Below are 19,028 nucleotides of genomic sequence, written 5' to 3' on the forward strand. Positions count from 1 at the left end.
CAGAGGAAGCTAACTTATAACACACTTTCAAATTAAACCGGACTGTTTCAAAAATGATTAGGTAGAGGAATAAGAGCAGGAACTAACAGATTGCACAATTGCACTGCCTTGTTTTTGTATGAAACAGGACTGAAGTTAGTATTTAAATTAATCACATAGTAAGACCCAGGAAGACAGGAAATCCAGTCTTTCTGCTATTTTTGACAATAAGGATACATATTCCTGAGCTACAGATGCAACTGCATTATGCAGTACATTGTTCAAGAAGTAGAAGTCAAACAATAAACACAGAAGATGTAAAAAAAAACCCAAACAAACCGATCTATAGAGACAATCTATTTTACTTCAAATTGCACAACTTCTAAATATATAAATAGTAGTAAAAATAATATTTTTATATTTATTCAGATGCTGTGAGCATATTCATAAACTGAAGAAACAAATCTGTCAGTGATACCATAAATTCATACTGTAGATGTACTGTATTTAGTCTATAATGTAATCAATCTTCCAGTAGATTTTTAGAAGGAATGCTACTTACCTCTTACGTCCCAGTCCATGTGTGTGATATAGCTGGAGGCTCCCTTGCAGATTCCTACTCGTTTACTGCTCATTACATTGTAAATATCGACAAAGTTGTCACAGGATGCCACAGCTAAGTACTTTCCAGCCCCTAAAACACATCAGTAGAAACACAAGACATTTTCAAAAACTGTAGTGCTCTGTATTTTAAACACAAGTACGTTCTGGAATTTAGCTATATGCAACTCGGATATCTTTGAAATGAGCTTGCTAATTCATACATAGTCCCCGACAGACTAATGTTCGTATCACATAATCAAAATCAGTATGAAATATACAACCATTACACCATTACATCTTCAAACAATAAAAACCATTTGATGACATTTTAAACATTTATTGCACTCAGAGGGTGGTAAAGCTTAGGTAACCAGAAGGTAATGTTGCATGAGAATTGGTATCAGTAATTTGCATCAAATTTGTCCTACAGAAGAGTATTTTCACTGAAGTAGTATTATTAGTTTAGGCCATACATTTGAGTTCCTAAATAAGAGCTGTACTGTTTGAAAAAAACCTAGCCTCACTGGGAGTGCTAAGCACCCTAGGGGGAAAAAGAAGAAAAAAGACGACGCCAGAACTTTCTGACACATAAGTTTCAAGCATTCTCATTAGCTAACAGTAACCTCGGTGAAGAGCCAAACTTATGCAGCTCATAAAGTGCAACCCTAGGGACCTAGGGAGGCTGCTGGATGTTCATGATTCAAAATTGACTGTTGCATTCAGGTGGTTACTATCAGCAAACCTATTCCAATAATCTCATCCTTAAATGAGCAACATTGGATTTCGCACCCAGTATTTTTCAAAATGTTAATATTAGTCTTGCTGACTTATTTGTTACATGTAAAAGAGTACTACAAATCTCTACTACTTCTATCTTTTAAAGGTTATAAAGCTTGCTTGAACAACCTTGATATAAAAAACTTCATTTTAAATCACTTACCAGGAGAAAATCGGATCTCTGAAATAACATCTTTCCTGTGCTGGAAAGAGACTAGATCCTCCAGGGTATCTGCATTAACTATCAAAAAACTTCCATCGTTGAGACCAACAGCTAATGCTTTTCCATCAGGAGAAAAGCAGCAACATCTACCTCCTATGAGGAATACAGAAGTGGCATTCAGGTACATTTACAGTGCATAATCCCTCTTTTAGATTTATTTTTCCAGTAGTAAAGGAAAGCTATTCTTATAGTATATAGTCTAATGAAATTTTTTAGATGTTGCCAAGATCATTTCCAAGCTCTACATCTGTGATAGTACAGAGAAGCTATCGGCAAATGGACAAGTACACAAGCCCAGAATCTTAGATTACATTTATTTGCATATTAATTGACATATGTTCTACATTAGTAATATAGCTTAATCACTATTGTCTATATATTTTTAATTTGCTCTCCTTCTTAGTATCTGGTGCCAGTTATTTGTTACCATTTGCTCTGGTAAGGAGAACACAGCTGGAAAAGACCTGGACTCACAGAATCCAGTCGTTTGCTATCACGGTCACTGTGTCATATAATCCTTTTAATAAACATGTCAAGTTTAATTTGAAAAACAGTTTAATTTCCAATCTAAATTTATGGTTAGCTTACATAGATTCGTTTCCATGCCAGAATTTTCCATTAGCATAAGTATTTTTCCCTACTATTTGTTCCTCTGATTAACCTGTAGATGGTAATTCTTTATTTAGCTGACTCCACCACAAAGCTTCTCATTCATTATCCTGTAGCTCCTCTTTCTCCATACTCAACTTTCAATTTAATTTCATTCAGCTGAACACAGATGAGAAGTGTACACCAAAAATATTCTGATTAGTCTCTTGTAAATTATATTAATACTTCAACATGTCCTGAGAAAAATACCTCACTATCACACGTAACTGTCATCCTGCGATCAGCTAGAACATCCTGAGCCTTCTGCTCCTCAGTTACTCCTCAGCTACACAGACATTTTTCTTACAGTCATCGAGTCTTGCTTGTTTTAATTACCAAATATTATCTCATTTCCATTACTGCAGTCTGCAGAAGTATCCAGCTCTTTCTCTACAGTACACAGGTGCTTTTTAAGATCGCCAAAGCATCTCAAAATGTGTCTCATCAGGAAATTAAGTCATCTCAGTCCTTATTTTTCTGCCAAAACTACTCTTAAAAATATTAAGAAATATCAGCTTTAAGACTTGAGCAGATTTCACCAACTTGAAACTTTCTTGTTTAATCCCTGCTTGTGCCAGCTCGTGACTCTTCTTACGTTTACTTTATCAATCCAAATTATCTTCAGCTAAGCTTCCTATAAGGTTTGGATCAAAATGCTTTACTGAATGCCAAACAGATAAAGCCTATTGTATTCCTTTGTCTAGCAAAGCATATATATCATTAAAAGCTTGTTAAGGCCAGTCTGGTCTAATCCTAAAAAAAGTCTCCTTATGATGTCACTTACAACAGATCTTCCATCTGTCAAAATATAATTTAGTTATATAGTATACGAGTAAGAATTTTATAACTTTTCTCTTTGCTTGACATTCCCAATTCTTGTAATGTTCACAAAGAAGAGAAATTCAACATTAATTCTAAGATTTCTTCCAAAAACTTCTAGATTTGAAGTCCTCCACTGTTCAAAAAAGCTTGCAATGGCAAGCAACATGGCAGGTTTGTGTAATTGGCTCAACTTTTATTGTAAATTCACTGACTTAAATATGTTACAATTGCAAATAATCTTAGGAACAGTATTACATAGAAATCTTTTGTACAGATTCATTAGCTTAAGGGCTACATAACTCGTGAACATAGCATTGATAAAATAATTTGAGCAAAGAAAGGAATTTATTCAGTCTTGCTTTTGAAAGATTCATAATGTTAGTAAATGTCAACTGAATTCAGTGGAATATTTTTTCATACTAAGCATCTTACCCTTCTTCAATTTGCGAACAGCTAACATACAATGGCTAGGAGATAAATCCCATATTCTTAAGGTTTTGTCATCACTTACAGTGGCACAAATAGGTAAATGAGGATGAGTAGCTAGACCCCAAACTTCCCCCTCCATGTGACCCTGAAAAAACACAATGAATCAGATGACTTTGTATTTTAAACTGAAATATGAAATAATACATTTAAGGCAGTTTAAAAAAAACCAACAGAGAAAGAACATGCATATCTTCAGAGTATCATAACGAAGTATCTGAATAGAAACATAGAACACCTGAAAAAACCCTCACCCTGCTACTTACAGTAAAAGTACAAATTACAGTAATTCGTACTAGGGAAAACTTTTCCCTTAGAAATAATGTGTGTCATTGACACACATCTATGTCAATGACATAGACAGTGGGGTTGACTGCACCCTCAGCAAGTTTGCAGATGACACCAAGCTGAGTGGTGCGGTTGACACAGCAGAGGGACGGGATGCCGTCCAGAGGGACCTGGACAAGCTGGAGAAGTGGGCCCCTGTGAACCTCATGAGGTTTAACAAGGCCAAGTGCAAGGTCCCGCACCTGGGTCGGGGCAACCCCTGGTATCAATACAGGCTGGGGGATGAAGGGATTGAGAGCAGCCCTGCCCAGAAGGACTTGGGGGTACTGGGGGATGAAAAGCTGGACATGAGCCACCAATGTGCGCTCGCAGCCCAGAAGGCCAGTTGTGTCCTGGGCTGCATCCAAAGAAGTGTGGCCAGCAGGTCGAGGGAGGGGATTCTGCCCCTCTGCTCTGCTCTGCTCTGGTGAGACCCCACCTGGAGTGCTGCGTCCAGCTCTGGAGCCCTCAGCATAAGAAAGACACGGACCTCTTGGAGCAGGTCCAGAGGAGGGTCACAACAATGATCAGGGGGATGGAACACCTCTGCTATGAAGAAAGGTTAGGAGAGTTGGGGTTGTTCAGCCTATCAGTCCTTAAAGGGGGCTTATAAAAAAGATGGCGGCAAACTTTTTAGCAGGGCCTGTTGCGACAGGACAAGGGGGAATGGCTTTAAACTAAAGGGGGGTAGATATAGACTAGATATAAGGCAGAAATTTTTTATGCTGAGGGTGGTGAAGCACTGGAACAGGTTGCCCAGAGAGGTGGTGGATGCCCCATCCCTGGAAACATTCAAGGTCAGGCTGGACGGGGCTGTGAGCAACCTGATCTAGCTGAAGATGTCCCTGCCCACGGTAGGGGGGTTGGACTAGATGACCTTTAGAGGTCCCTTCCAACCCAAACTATTCTATGATTCTATGATCTAGATTTTTTTCTTTACCCTAGGTTCTAGTATATTCTTTAAAAAATCCAGTTCTTTACATATTGCATTGGCCATTCAGCAGTGTGAATTAAAGATCCACAGATTTTTATTTAAGTATGAAAGAAAATCATATGATGATATGATGTAAAAAATCTGTTTTGCAGTCAAGCTTAAGAAATGCAGTCTGTTTGGTATGGCAAAGAAAACTGAAATGTGTTTTATATAATTACAAAGAAAATCTAAAAATAAACCTCAAGGAGACAACTTTTAAAAACAATAAGAGTAATCAGTACTCAGAAAAAGTTAATAAGGAACTTGGTAGAGGATGCACTGTTTCACACACTTTTTTCTTTTTTTTTTTTTTAAACATAAATATGATCTTGGTCTGTTTGAAAGGATGAATTTGTTGAACAATTTAGTACATGAAATTCTGTGATCTGTTTTGCTCATTAAAGAGTCATAATGGTCCAGCCTAGCATTAAAAATCTATGAAGTGATAGTAACTCACTAACTTCACTAGTAATTAAAGTGCTCGTTATTTCACAACAGGCTTTACTTGAAAAATAAAATAGTGTTTGTGGTATGGAATATTTGATTGATATTTAACATGTACCTGAACCAGCAGAGTTATTGGTCCACTTTTATCCACCTCCAGTATTTCACCATTCTTTGTGCCCACTAAAATATGACCATGTCCTAAAGATATGGCACGTATAGAAGGATTATCTTCTAAGAGGAGGCCTAGAACGTTAAAATGTTAGAAGACAGAAGATTCTCAAGTATGCCTTAAAGAGGATTTTTCACACATATGCACATTACATTCTCACTGTAGAAAAGGATACTCAGTAGTAACCAAGTAAAAACATTCCTGCATGGAAGAACTTACATCTTTGGATTAATTTGGGAGTATTTAGCAATTACCCAGCTGACACTAATCTTTCTTGTCAACCGAGTATCTCTTAAGTTTAATCATCCTGACTCATTGGCAATCTTAGTGAAAAAATGTGCATGTGAAGTATCAACTATACTACTATATTGCTAGCATTTATGGTACCTTCAAATCTAGCTTTTTATTAAACAGATATGAGAATGAGATACTCTGTAGTAGAATGCTTCAGTTAATGGGTGTTCCATTCACGATTTTTGAAAATCAAACCATATACATTAGAACACAGCAAATGTAATTTTAAGGTGGGGGAGGAGGGGGGTGCGGAGAAAAAAGTCTATCCAGAATGTCAAATAGGGAAAACTGTAAATCACCACTATGATCAAGAATAAATGAAAGAAACAGGAATAACAGGAATGACAGGTTCTTAAACCATTTCAAGAGACACATGCATTTACAGAAAATTGTCATAAAACTTACTAGTAACTTACAAAACTAACCACAATTCTGAATTTCATTCCTCCTCCAAAACAAAAAAGATCAGACAAGATACTTCATGATTAGAAATATAATAGGCTTTTTGGCTGCCACTTTAAAAAAAAAAAAAATCACCTGGGTGGTAAGAGAGTCAAGGTTAAATCAATTAATTCAGGCCGATAATAAGGTAAATATTATGATCTGCATCCACCAAATGTGCAAACAGACACTGCAATGTACCATTCCCCTCCCAACAGAAATATTACTTATTTAGAATCAAAAAAGCTTTAAAAAAAAAAAAATAATTTTTAGTATTCATTACGTCAAATGTGGATTTCCTCCTACTGGGGAACACAATTCCACAGAAAGAGTTTTCTACAGAAAGTATTTTATACAGAATAAAAAAATAGGATAAAGTCTGTGTTACCTTTAGACCCAGGGGCCAAAGCAGCCCTTTTGATGGCATAGGTTTTGAGACAACGTTCAAAGGTATCGTCCCAGAGAGCTACTACCCCATCCTTTCCTCCAGTGACAAATCCCTGGTGTGCAAAAAATAATAATAGTAAAAAAAAAAAGATTATAACTTGTGATTTTTATCTTTCCTTAATTTTTCAGTGATTTCTGCCAATACTGAAAATGGATTATATACAACACTGTAATGCACTGAACTACAGATGGTAGAGACGAAAAGATCAGGAGCAACAAAATGACTGAATTCTTCTCCTGAGGAAGGCAGCACAGTTCTGTACAATCCATGTACACAGGCTGGATTTAAGAGTTCTAACCAATAAGCTTCTACTACACTAGAAAAATAATTTAACTGACACACTGAAATGTTTTTCTTGATATTTAGCCTCAATACCCCTTTGGCATTTCATCTCATTACTCCAAGCCAAACTTAGTACCACTGACAAAAAGTGCTTAAATTGTTCAAATACATGCATATTTGTGCCCTTCTGTCTTCAAAAATTATTTACAGCTGTTTAATGAAGCAACAACTATACTTAATACTGAGATCATTAGTAATTTCCTTTGGAGAATTTAGTTCTTGCAATATGAATAAAACACGCTTTGTCCAAAGCTACTATACTGAAACTCAAATATTAGAGGGTGGAGTAACTTGGTCTAACCTAGCAAAACACAAACTTATACATAACTTCAAATATACAAGTAATCTAACTGGAACACCCATTCACATTTAAGCACATGCTTAAAGGCTTTCCTGAGTCAAAAGAAGTTGAGAATCAGCAGAGAGTACTTAGTGATCTACAGACTGAATGCTTCTACTAGTAGACAGTAATTACAGCACAAAATAGTATGACCTTCTTCCTCTCCCACAAGCTCACTTATTCCATTAAACTTATGGATGCTTAAATCAAAAAGTACTTTTACTTATCATGTTACTCATTTCTTTAGTAAGAGGTTATGAAAATTACTGAATAAGATGTCACTGGACCACAAGGGTTTGAGAAACAGCATGCTACATAACAAGAACTAGAGACATGCATAAAACACTATTTTGAATCTGGACCTCACAAGGCTTTTCTGTAATGGAAATAAAGCCATGGATTCCTGAGTTTGAGAAAGGCCTAACTTCATAGACTTTTTTGTCCAGACACCAAAAAACAATGAGCAGTTTATTTACTTTTTCCAATGCGTGCATGCTGAACACAGGACCATCATGTGCTTTGACAGTTTTTATGAGAAACACATCTCTCCAAATACACACATCCCCCGTGGAAGTTCCAGAGAATGCCATCTCTTCAGTCCAGCCGTATACTGCACACATCATTGTATCGGTTCTTCCCAATGCACCTATGCAGCCCTTTCTCCCAATTAGTCCTCCGCCTGGTTCAAACCAAAAACAAGTCATCAGAATTATTTTCTTCAATTATTTTCCAAAAACTATACAACCCTACCCAGAGCAACAAGTCCTTTTCTTCTGGTTCACCCACGCTCCCCAAAAAATTGAGCCTGAGAAGAGTTCTCACAAAATAAAATTTTTGTACTATTTGGCATCTTTCAAGAAAAAAAAACAAACTTACTTTTAACTTACTACTCGAATCTCGATTTGAACATGTACATATACCCACACAGACATGCAAAGAGAAAGTGCAATTGTAAACTCGCATCTAAACAAAAAACTTAAGATCTACCACACAGTTCATAGATATTCCTAATTAAATCAACCTGAAAGGAAAAAAAAGAAAAAGTTTAAATCTTGACATCCCATCCTTTTCACGATACGTTTTCAGTGAGAGGATTCCTAATTTTATTTTAGAGGTTTGCTGTATTGGCCTCTGGATAATAGAAACGTTACAGCTATATAAATTTTAAAATTCTTTAAAATACCGTATCTAAAATCATTTGACAGTTATAACACATAGTAACTTCTGGCTAGAAAGTCAGATTTATACTTTCACAATCCTCAGAGAAACTTCACATGGTATAACACAGAAGCCCCTCAGGATCTGACACTTCATACTGTTCTCATACTTACAGAGGCAAGGCGTTTGAACCTCTCTGTCATCACTTGGCACTGATGAAAATTTAGTCCAAAGCATATACTTTGGTGTCACTTCTCACATCAAGTGCACCTGCTCTAGTGCAGATTTCAGAGACTTGGCGTTGGTTAAGGTGTACTGATACTCTACTCCTCACATTAATACTAAGTGTGTTTCACGGTGACTGCCTTGCCAGTGTGCCACTGCAGTTTCACACAGATGGGCTGCAGCATTAGAGAAATGTGATTCCTGCTGACTAAGCAATGCCAGAGAGAAAAGAGGCATTTTAAACAATTTCATTTCTTTATTCAAAATCACCATTTCCAGGCTTTTATCATAGTAAAGATTTCTTTCTAAAGAATTTATAGTAATTCATTCAGTAAATATTCTGACACACTTTTTTCTTTCTATAGATAGCAAGCGCAATTTTTAAAATTAATAATTTATATAGACTTCAACAGCTTGCTCTCAGGCAATCTTGATTAATTTCTGTTGGAGCCAGAACTGAGAAAACTAGTGTCATTTTTTTCATCACAGACTTTTCTCTCCATAATTAATCTTTATCAGGGACTCAAGTGAGCTGACGTGCATAAATTCTGCATGAATAATTAGAACATTCTTAGCAGATAAGCTCGTCTTCTGTAGCACATATGTCTTTATAAACGTTTTGAGGTTTGAAACAATGAAGTTCACACTGATATCAGGGAATGGATTCTTCACTCTTCAAAATTTTTCAAGCAGATAAAGCAAACTGCTTTATCTTGGTTTTTAATTGTCAAGTTCAACACAGGTATCTAAACAAACAGGTCTCAACTTTAAATTTATTTATATTTGTGCCTCTTCATAACATACATGTTCTATAGGTCCTTCTTCCAAAAGCTGTTCTATGATGTACAGCAGCTCTGTAACATTTTCAGATGTGCTATATTATTATTAGATATAAAAAAAGACAGTAGGAAATCCAGAGTCCTTTTTATTTATGTAGCTCTAGCTCCGTGACAAATTGATCTTAAAAAGAATTCCCACTACTGACATAATGCCAATTAACGTTATTTCTACAAGGGCAAAGCTAACTTCGAGAGATATACAGAGAAAACATTTGCCTTTAATGCATGAAACATATGATAAGAGATGCAATATTTATATTTTAAGTAACAGAAAATGCTGTAATTCTGAAAAGTTTCCTTACCTGCTCTACGCCAGAATTTCATGTGTTTAATTCCAACTGTAATCAATTTATCAGGCATATAAGGATTAATCTTAACAACAAAAATCTTATCTTTGCTTCCCCTGAAATGCAAAGCAAAATATTTTAAATAAAAATATAACTATTAATATTTTTAAATAGGTTTTGGTTTGGGGTTTGTTTACTAATGTATAACTTCTCTATTTTGCTAACATTTACTTCCAAATCATTAACAATAATTTATCATGAGGAGTAAGAAAGCCAAAGAACTAACATACTGAGTCCTGTTCTATTTTCATTACCCTTCAGTTTCCAAAGCAGGTGAGTACTTATGTTAGCTCAGAAATCCACTAGGTGGCATTTTCTTTGCAAAAGAATATGTATTTATTTTAGGTATATGGTATTTAGACCTCTAACAGCTCATAATGAAACTTGAAAGGTGTAAAGTTGTAAATCTCATTAAAAAGTCTCTCACTTTGAAAATAAATTGCCATTCTCATCCACCTTTTAATTGATTTTTCTATTTTTCTTGTTAGAATAAAACATATGCTGCTATATCAATTTTAAATGGAATTTTCAGTTGTTTCTAAAAACATTAAAACCTGTTGTGTGTTTTAGATTTCTTACTATGCTTCTATAAAACCAATGCCTTGCCTTAGTCCTATAGTTTGAAAAACAGCTTTCATCTATGTTTGCTATCTATACACGGAAAGAAACGCTTACTAGCAGGTTGTTTTTCTTCAAAACGCAGAAAAGCCTCTAATCCCTAATTTTTGCTCCCCGTTTCAGAGTGGAAATCTTTTACCCTCTGTCGTTTTCAGACCACTAAACAAACCAGTAGCAAAAAGCGTGAACCAGTTTCTTTCCAAAACTCACACTGTAATCTTCAAAGTATAGATGCTGCTCCCAAAAATTCTATTCAATTCCTCTGAGTAGGTAGTAGGAAAAACACTCCAGAAACTAAATCCAGTATAAACTGGTTAAAGTTTGATTAAAAAAAGAATTAAATGAGATTGGTGGGTTCAGAGAGTAGGGGAATTTAAAAAAAGAAAAAAAAGCTGGAGGGGGTGGGGGGTTAACGTTATTTCTACAAGGGCAAAGCTAACTTTGAGAGATACACAGAGAAAACATTTGCCTTTAATGCATGAAACATATGATAAGAGATGCAATATTTATATTTTAAGTAACAGAAAATGCTAAAGGCAGACAAATGAAAGGCCCAAACCAGTATCTTCAGAGAAGCCAAGCTAACTGGGCTTCTGACAAATAACTGGGAAGGGAGTACTCTTCATCTACATCATCTATTCAGGATTTTCATTCCTCAATGGATAAAAAAACCTCAAAGTGCCTTTAAAAAGAAAATGAAAGTAAATGTCATTGAAGAGCAATAATGAACTTAATGGATAAAAAGGAATTTGATACTTTTTAAATTGTATCTGAAGAGAATAATTAATCCCTTTCAAACCTACCTAGAACAATATTTAGAGTATACATACTGAATCCAGACAGAGTGGGGAAAAACCCACTCACATTACTGCTCTACTTAAAACAATAGATCCTTAGAAACAACAGAGTCAAAGGTTTCGAAAACATTACTCAGCATTAGAAATAAGATTCTATCTTGTAGATTAAAACTCTATTTAATAAACGTGTATGAAATAATCTGTGCAGAGTCAAAGAAACTTCCGAAATATTCAACCTTTGGAGGTTATATAGTCCAACTTCCTGTTCAAAGCGGAGCTAACTTCAAAGTTAGATCAGGCTGCTCAGGACTCAGAAAGGAAAAGGAAAGAACCTTGAAGAACGAACTGAGCAAAACAACTGCAGACTACTATCCCAAGACAGACATGACCTCTGATGAAAAAGATCTGAAAAGTAGGGCATACATCACCATTTCTGTGAGGGCCAACAGAAGTGCATGGACTGAGTTTTAAAGAAATTATTTGAGAACACATCAAATAAACGTAAATAAACTTTGTCTTCTATGTCTTCTTTCTTCACCAATTGAGCTGTCACTGTAATAATTCTTGTTGACTCTATCAGAGCTTCAGTTTTTTCTTCCAAAGAAAGTTTTAAGGCTGTGCTAAATGTTATCGCCTGTATCACTTAAGTGATAGAAACTGCTAATTCATTAGAGAACTATTATTCTTTAATGAATGTATTTTGCTTACTGTCATTTGAAAGTAAATCTAGGTACAAATTTTACAAGAACGTTAAATTCCTACCTTACTGCTGAAAGCTTTTCTCCTTTCTTCCAATCCCAGAGTACAATAGTGTGACTGTCATCTATTCCAACAGAAGCCAATCGTTTGCCATCCGCTAGAAAAATAAATTTATGATTAAGAGAGTAGATAGATAACATTATGTTGCAATAATAAGAAAACATATTAAAGAATACTGTAACTTCACAAATATTATACAAAGAATGTACAAAGAGGTAAATAATCTTACGACGTGTGCTTAGAGGCACGTCTGTGGTCTGTTTGCTTTTAAACTTGAGTGGTCAGTTGGATGGAGTTTAGGACTTTAAGTTACCCTGTCTAAAAATTGCACTTGGATCCTCTGTGTTTGTATCAAATCCTTTGTTCAGCTAGTTGCTGACACAGCTGCACAAAAACCTTCATCGCAGGTTGTACTGTGAGAATTTTCTGTTTACTCTGAAAATCCCTGTTCATTTCTAAACAGGAAAGCATTGAAGCAATACCATGAAGTTCATGAAATATCCTTAAACTTAGTAATAGTGTGAAGTCTTTGAGAAGCTCTGACACGTATCCCACATTAACCTCCAAGAAAGCAGTTATTTGTGCTTACTCATGATCAACGACTTTCTGACATGTATCCATCTTTGAAATTGCTATGCATCCATGCCAGAATTTGGGAAATGAGATTCACGTCTTGAAAAAGGAGAACCAAAGAAAGGTAAGAAGCATCAAAGACCCCAAACTACTCATCTTTGTGATCACACATCTTCACTGTGAGGTTAGAGATCCTATCTAGTAAATCCAAACCATTAAAGAATGAATAGAAGCCAGGGGAGAACGGGAAATTTAACATTGGTACAGGAATTCAATGTATGGGGTGCAAAAATCTCAAAAGATTTAACTGACGGTCTCTTATGTTAGTATAAGGTGGAGACAGAGGCTGGGTTTCTGCCTAGAAGAACTCCGTAACTGGACTTTCTGAATTTATCAGTGTGCTACCCAATTGGCTTGCAGGATTTAATTAAAAAAAGTGCACACCTGATCAATTTGCTTAAAAATGTGCTTACACAGTCGTAATGCAGACACAACATCAAGATCTGTGTGCCTGCCTCATACAACCAAAAGAAATTCTGAAGTGATCAGCTCAGCTATTAAATGGCACAGAACCTGTTCTTGCATTTCCTGATGTGCAAGACTCCACAGGAGCTCTTTATAATAAATGATCATTTTAAGACAGACTCTCTCATTTGATATTGATCACTGGAGAATATTTTTAATACAAAATCTTCAGCGTAAAGGAATTCCCAATTGCTCATTAGAACTGATTAGCTTGTATTTTCATACAGAAAAGGAAAATTGTAAATAAATAAATAAATACTTATTACCTGAAAAATCAACAGCACAAACACCATACTGGTGATAGCCCTTTAATACTGAGAGTGGTTTTATTGTTTCTGTATCCCAAATGTGTATTGAGGAATCTCGACCAACCTGAAAGTATACATATTTATAACAATTTTTTTTTCATTTCTCAGTTACTTCACACAGTTGTTTAAAAGTATAATATTGACAAATACTTTAAAAAGTATTTGAAAAAATTTACAGTGATAAAATTTTCTTAGTATTACTTCTGTCTGGCTAGCAGTATATTATTCCTTTTCCTGCTGTACAAATACCACTCCCCAGCTGGCTCTTTCTTCCCTCCAAAGAATTTAGGCACATTAATCACAATTGAGTCCTCTTGGAGGCAGGGGGGGGGAAGCAGCCCTTCATTGATCACACTGTGGCATATTTATTCCATCAATTCTCTATCAATCATTCCCTGTCTAAAAACAAAAGGTTATTTTTATTGCTAGTATGTAAGCTACTCTATGTTTGAGAAATCAAGGTGATTTCTGTTGCTTTCTGGTGTCATTACAAGTGCCTACAAGTCAGATTCTAATGCATTGATACCTGTGGAGTAATCTCCGCTAGAATGGTACTAATGCAGGTAACTAGAACTTGGTAAGAAATGGAACATATCTTATTCTTTTCAACTACGTACAAGCATTATTAGACAGTATCTACAAGATTATTCGCTATTCCAAAGGTTTTACACCTCAGTACACAAAAAAGGGCTGCAAAACCAGAACAGTCTCCTGTGTTTAAGACCAGGGGCAGGACTTAAGAAAACTAGGATCTATTTCTGTTTTTGCCACAAACTTAACATGTGATGTTAAGCTTTTTGTAAGGTTCACTATCAGGAAAATCTGAACCAGTGTTGTACGGGGAATTTGATTACTGCATTACCTAATTTCTGCAGGTAATATACAACAGTATATAGTATGTATATATGAAACAGTATGTAATGGAGTGTATCTTTCTATTGATAGCATAAGGGATTTTAAAATGTAGTAAATCCAGGCACATTTTTATTCATAGTCTTTACTACTCCTAAATTAAACAGAATCAATTCTCACATTTAGGGCTTTAATCTCTAAACTGACCTGCAAATTTGTGTTAATCTCAAACATTTTTACACAAATTAAGGGGATAATAAGCAAAAGTTTATTTCTATTAAAAATTTCAGTTCACATGTTCTCCAATTTATTATATAACAACAACAACAACAACAACAACGATAATAATGATAATAATAATTAAAAAACCCTGAAACATCAAATCAAACCTTCAAGTCCCATTGTATAAACATTTATGGGAAGAGATGTTTGTCAGAAAACATGAGTGAAAAAAACTTACCTAAAATTACCGTCTGGCAAAAGATAAAATGAACTATTATAAATACTTTAGCAACATACATACCTGTGTTGCATGTACAAACAATAAATAGTTTGGCTATAGGTGATAACCAAAAACATAATGCATGAAACCGAAATGCCAGAATGTAATAACAACTGCTAACTTCATGTTGTAATACATGAATGTAATAACAACATAGCTAACTTCGCAACTAAGATACTAAAAAAATATATTTTAATTGCACTTTTCCTCCACTTGTTATCATAAAGAAGCAACATAATGCTGAATAAAAAATATGAATCTATTCTTAAATAAAAAACAGGTTGAAAAACCCTATCAACTAAAGACTCTTATCAGAATTAATATAATAAACTGGAAAAAACACTTATGTTGCAGTTTTTTTAACATGATCCTTCACCTGAATAAATGTAGACTGGACTTCCTTCCTCCAAAATAGGCTTTTCTAAATTCAGTAGTAACAACTTCAGATTCTTATTGCAGATAAACACGAACCCTACCTGGCCTGTTGCCACATAGTCCTTTAAGGGATGAATAGCAAGGCAAAGAATGTCATCATCATGACCTAGATAAAAGCGCTGTGTGTTCTGCTGTCGATTGTACACCACTCCCACCGCTGCAACATGGTATACAATTTCACCCGTCTGAGTGTAAAATAAATTGCTTCGACAGTCGTAACCTCTGTAACTAATTAAAGAAAAAAAGTTTGTTCATCAAGGTCATAACTATATATACTGAAACTTTGAGATAAAATTATGCAAGATGCATTTTGCACATGTGAAAACTCAGATTACTTACCAATTACTGTTTTGGTGTTTTAAGATTATTAACATTTTCCCAAAGGAACACCAATTTATCAATTTAATTTACTATTCAGACATCAGTACTACTAGCATTAGTTTGAAAGTGGCTGCTATTTAATAGTTACTCTCCACAACTATTTTAGAAGAGGAAGTAATAGCTAGTAATTTTTCCAGACCACATGGAGAATTCAGGCATGCAACATGTAATTAAATGAAATAGTCAAAACTAATACTTTGGACATTTTCTATCTCTTACTGCTCAAAAAGCAGGCAACAAAAGTTTCCACAAGAATGTGGACAACACAGGTATCATAAAACTGAAAGTTTCTGGAAACTTGCTAACAGAAAACAAATGCATAAATTCTCTTCCAGATCAGTTTCTTTTTTGAAGAAAAACCTGTTTCCTTTCTGTACTGATGCAGCAACTGGCATGACTAGGCCAATTCCCAACTGAGGTCTGTATGCACTATCACAGTATACACATTTCTTCATAGGTGTGATTGATTCAGTACCCCAGAAAAACCAAAGGTGGCATTTTCAAAAAGGCTAGGGTCCTACTTTCAGAAGTAATTTAAGAGGCTCAGAAACCTAAAAAACATTAAACAAATAAGCAAGTCTTAAATTCGTGTTTTTAATAATGCTATCCTTGGCAGTCAATGGAGATAACATTTAAAAATGCGTAACTTAAATTCATTCCTTCCTTTCTTCTGATATAAACAATACTCCATATACTCCTGACACATCCTGTTTCTATGGTATTAACTCCCCAGCTAACCTCCTTCTGTTCCTTCTTCTGTTCTTACAGATCTTCACTAAACCAACTTTTTAATTATTTTACAAAGATACAGGCAAAATCTGGTTACATTTCTAAATATATAGTTAAATTTACAGGAAGGGAATGACACTTGATTGTGTTTGAATTGGCTATGGATTATCTTTATTCAGGGATCATAAGGCTCTATGTAAGTATTTTTGCACCCAACTTCTAATTGAACTAGTTGAAAAAAAGCCCTGAAGATGATCAGCAAGTCATTCTTAGCAAACAAAGTAACTAAACTTTCACCATCAGCAACTACAAACTAACAGAAATCTCTAATGTCTGTGTTATACTTCTCATGACATTAATTGCTTAATTAAAAGCATGTATCATCAGAACAAATTACGTTGTTTTTAAGAAGAAAATAAATGCAAGATCTTTTTGCAACAGTGCAGTCTTTAAATTACCACATAAGACAAAGGTGCACCTGTACACATACCAGTAAGTGTAATACACAAAATGAATGGGATAGCATTGAGACAATTACTGCACATGAGACACTGAAAAGGTTTAAATGACACAGAACTTATGCAGTCCAGGTAGAAAAGTCTTTCATAAAATTATATATAGCTTTCCTTGTGTACACGGTGCAACCATATGCACTGGTCAAGTAATGAATCTTTAAGGCACTTGACCAACTTTAGCTTAATGAATACTATTCTGAAAACTCCAGCCATGGATCCATGTTCACAAATACTAGACATATGCATTACTGGAAAACACCACAGCACATACCTGGAGCAAGTTTGAACATGCTGTATTTCTGTCGGCTCATGTAAACTGCACGCAATGGTACTTATGTCAGATCATATGTGATTAGAGAAAAATTGCTAAAATCATCTCACAAACTTTTTAAACAGACCAGTAGATGGTCCAGGTCCATTCCTCCCCAGATGCGGAATGTTGCATTTCCCCTTTCTGAAGTTCATGAGATTCCTCCCTGCCCAGTTCTCTAGTCTGTCCAGGTCCCTCTCGATGGCAGCACATCCATCTGGTGTACCAGCCACTCCTCCAAGTTTTGTATTGTCTGCGATACTGTGAAGTCCAAAGCTGGGTCTCATTAGGTCACGAACAAGCAAAGTGAACTTCTTAAACCAGCAAAAACTGTGATAGCACAGAAGTAAAAGCTTTTAAAATAGTTTCCCACCAACCCACTGTTTAGATTGGTACTCACAGGCAGGTTCTTAACTTCAGGTTTGGTCCCAATCCAGCAACTTTTCAGTGTCTCCTGAGTTACTGTCCCTTAAAGGTCTCTAAAAAACTCTCCCTCTTTCCATTAGGTCTGAGGCTCAACTCTATGTCTGCTCCTTGCTCTTCTCAAAGTGACCAACAATTTAGACTCACCATACAGGTGGAGACTCTTCAGTCATGCTTTGATCTCCCCTCCACCCATATCGTTCACTAACAACTTCCCCCAGCAGCAACATGTGCAGATGCTTTGAAGCTGATTTCTGCCTGATCCAAAGTGCTGCCTGCTTGCCCTGCCTGGCTACACCCTTCTTTGATGTCCAGCCACTAGTTTTTAAAGGGACATAATATACAATAACCTACAGTAACTATGAAGAAAGAAAACAAAAATAACCTATCACAGTATGCAACATTAACAGTTTAAGGACATGACAACATTGAGTGAGGGGTAGGAATTAAAAAGGCAGGCACAGTGCCAAAGAAGATATCTGGACCCATCATTGCTCAGACGTCGTTTTCCTGTGCTTCACTCTGCACTGTGCTCTGTTAAAAACACTGGATTTCCTTTGCAAGTGCAGAATGATTAAAAAAAAATGCTGAATATGCACCCTAAATGAGAATATTTTAAAAAGCAGCTATGAAAATATGTATGCTGAAAGAAATAAAGCTCTAGAAATACTGGACATTGAGCAACTTCTTACAAGCTTAGCAGTCACCTATAAAAGCAAAAAGCATTAAGACAGCAAAAGTGTCTCAGATCCTTCTATGTGCAACCCAGAAATTCAGATTTTTCCCAGATCTTGTCATAACAATTGCCTATATACCCTAAGTTAAGCATAGTGAAACTGAGTATGTTAATGCCATATACCACAGGACTACCCAAAACATCCAAAATATATCTAGGATGCAGGAAAATAATTCTTATTACTCATACCTATAACTTTTTATCATCAGAAGTTCACTTCCTCCAGTTATAAAAAAAAAAAATAGGTGTACAATCAGTTGTTTACAATTAAAATAAAACCTATTCTGCCAAAATATCAAGCAGTGCAAACAAAGACATTTTGTAACCCAGTTAAACACATCTGGTCTTTCCCACATGTCAGTTTACTAACTCCCTGACTATATCGGTACTTTTCACCAGAAGGATAAAGTGATGGGCTTAAACAGTCCAAGCAGAGATGAAAAGAAGCATTTTTCAGTGTAGATGATCATTCCCTGAGAATATGCTACACAGTTCCAAAATGCTTACATCTCCATATTATTAAACCAATTTAGAACTGAGATTATTAGCTAATCTCAGAAAAAGCACAAAGAGAAACAATTTCTTTGCATGCAGAAAACAAACCACAGAAGTAATTTACAAGGCATCTTGGTTAGCAACTACAAACTAAATAATAAGGAAAGCAAGCTCTGCATCAT

The 19,028-nt window shown here is 35.5% G+C and overlaps 1 protein-coding gene across 1 annotated transcript in view; it reads right to left on the reverse strand.

Moving 5' to 3' along the window:
- EML5 (EMAP like 5) overlaps window positions 1-19,028 on the reverse strand; it is a 116,431-nt gene that overhangs the window by 42,220 nt on the left and 55,183 nt on the right. The window contains exons 14-23 of the mRNA XM_076345251.1: window positions 15,299-15,485; window positions 13,427-13,532; window positions 12,066-12,159; window positions 9,844-9,944; window positions 7,796-7,998; window positions 6,578-6,689; window positions 5,401-5,528; window positions 3,485-3,626; window positions 1,523-1,675; window positions 542-673 (exon numbers count right to left, since the gene is read on the reverse strand). Coding sequence (XP_076201366.1) covers window positions 542-673; window positions 1,523-1,675; window positions 3,485-3,626; window positions 5,401-5,528; window positions 6,578-6,689; window positions 7,796-7,998; window positions 9,844-9,944; window positions 12,066-12,159; window positions 13,427-13,532; window positions 15,299-15,485 — 1,358 coding nt within the window. The remainder of the gene's footprint in view (window positions 1-541; window positions 674-1,522; window positions 1,676-3,484; window positions 3,627-5,400; window positions 5,529-6,577; window positions 6,690-7,795; window positions 7,999-9,843; window positions 9,945-12,065; window positions 12,160-13,426; window positions 13,533-15,298; window positions 15,486-19,028) is intronic.

Source organism: Aptenodytes patagonicus, chromosome 7, assembly GCF_965638725.1.
Source record: "Aptenodytes patagonicus chromosome 7, bAptPat1.pri.cur, whole genome shotgun sequence".
Lineage (NCBI taxonomy): Eukaryota > Metazoa > Chordata > Aves > Sphenisciformes > Spheniscidae > Aptenodytes > Aptenodytes patagonicus.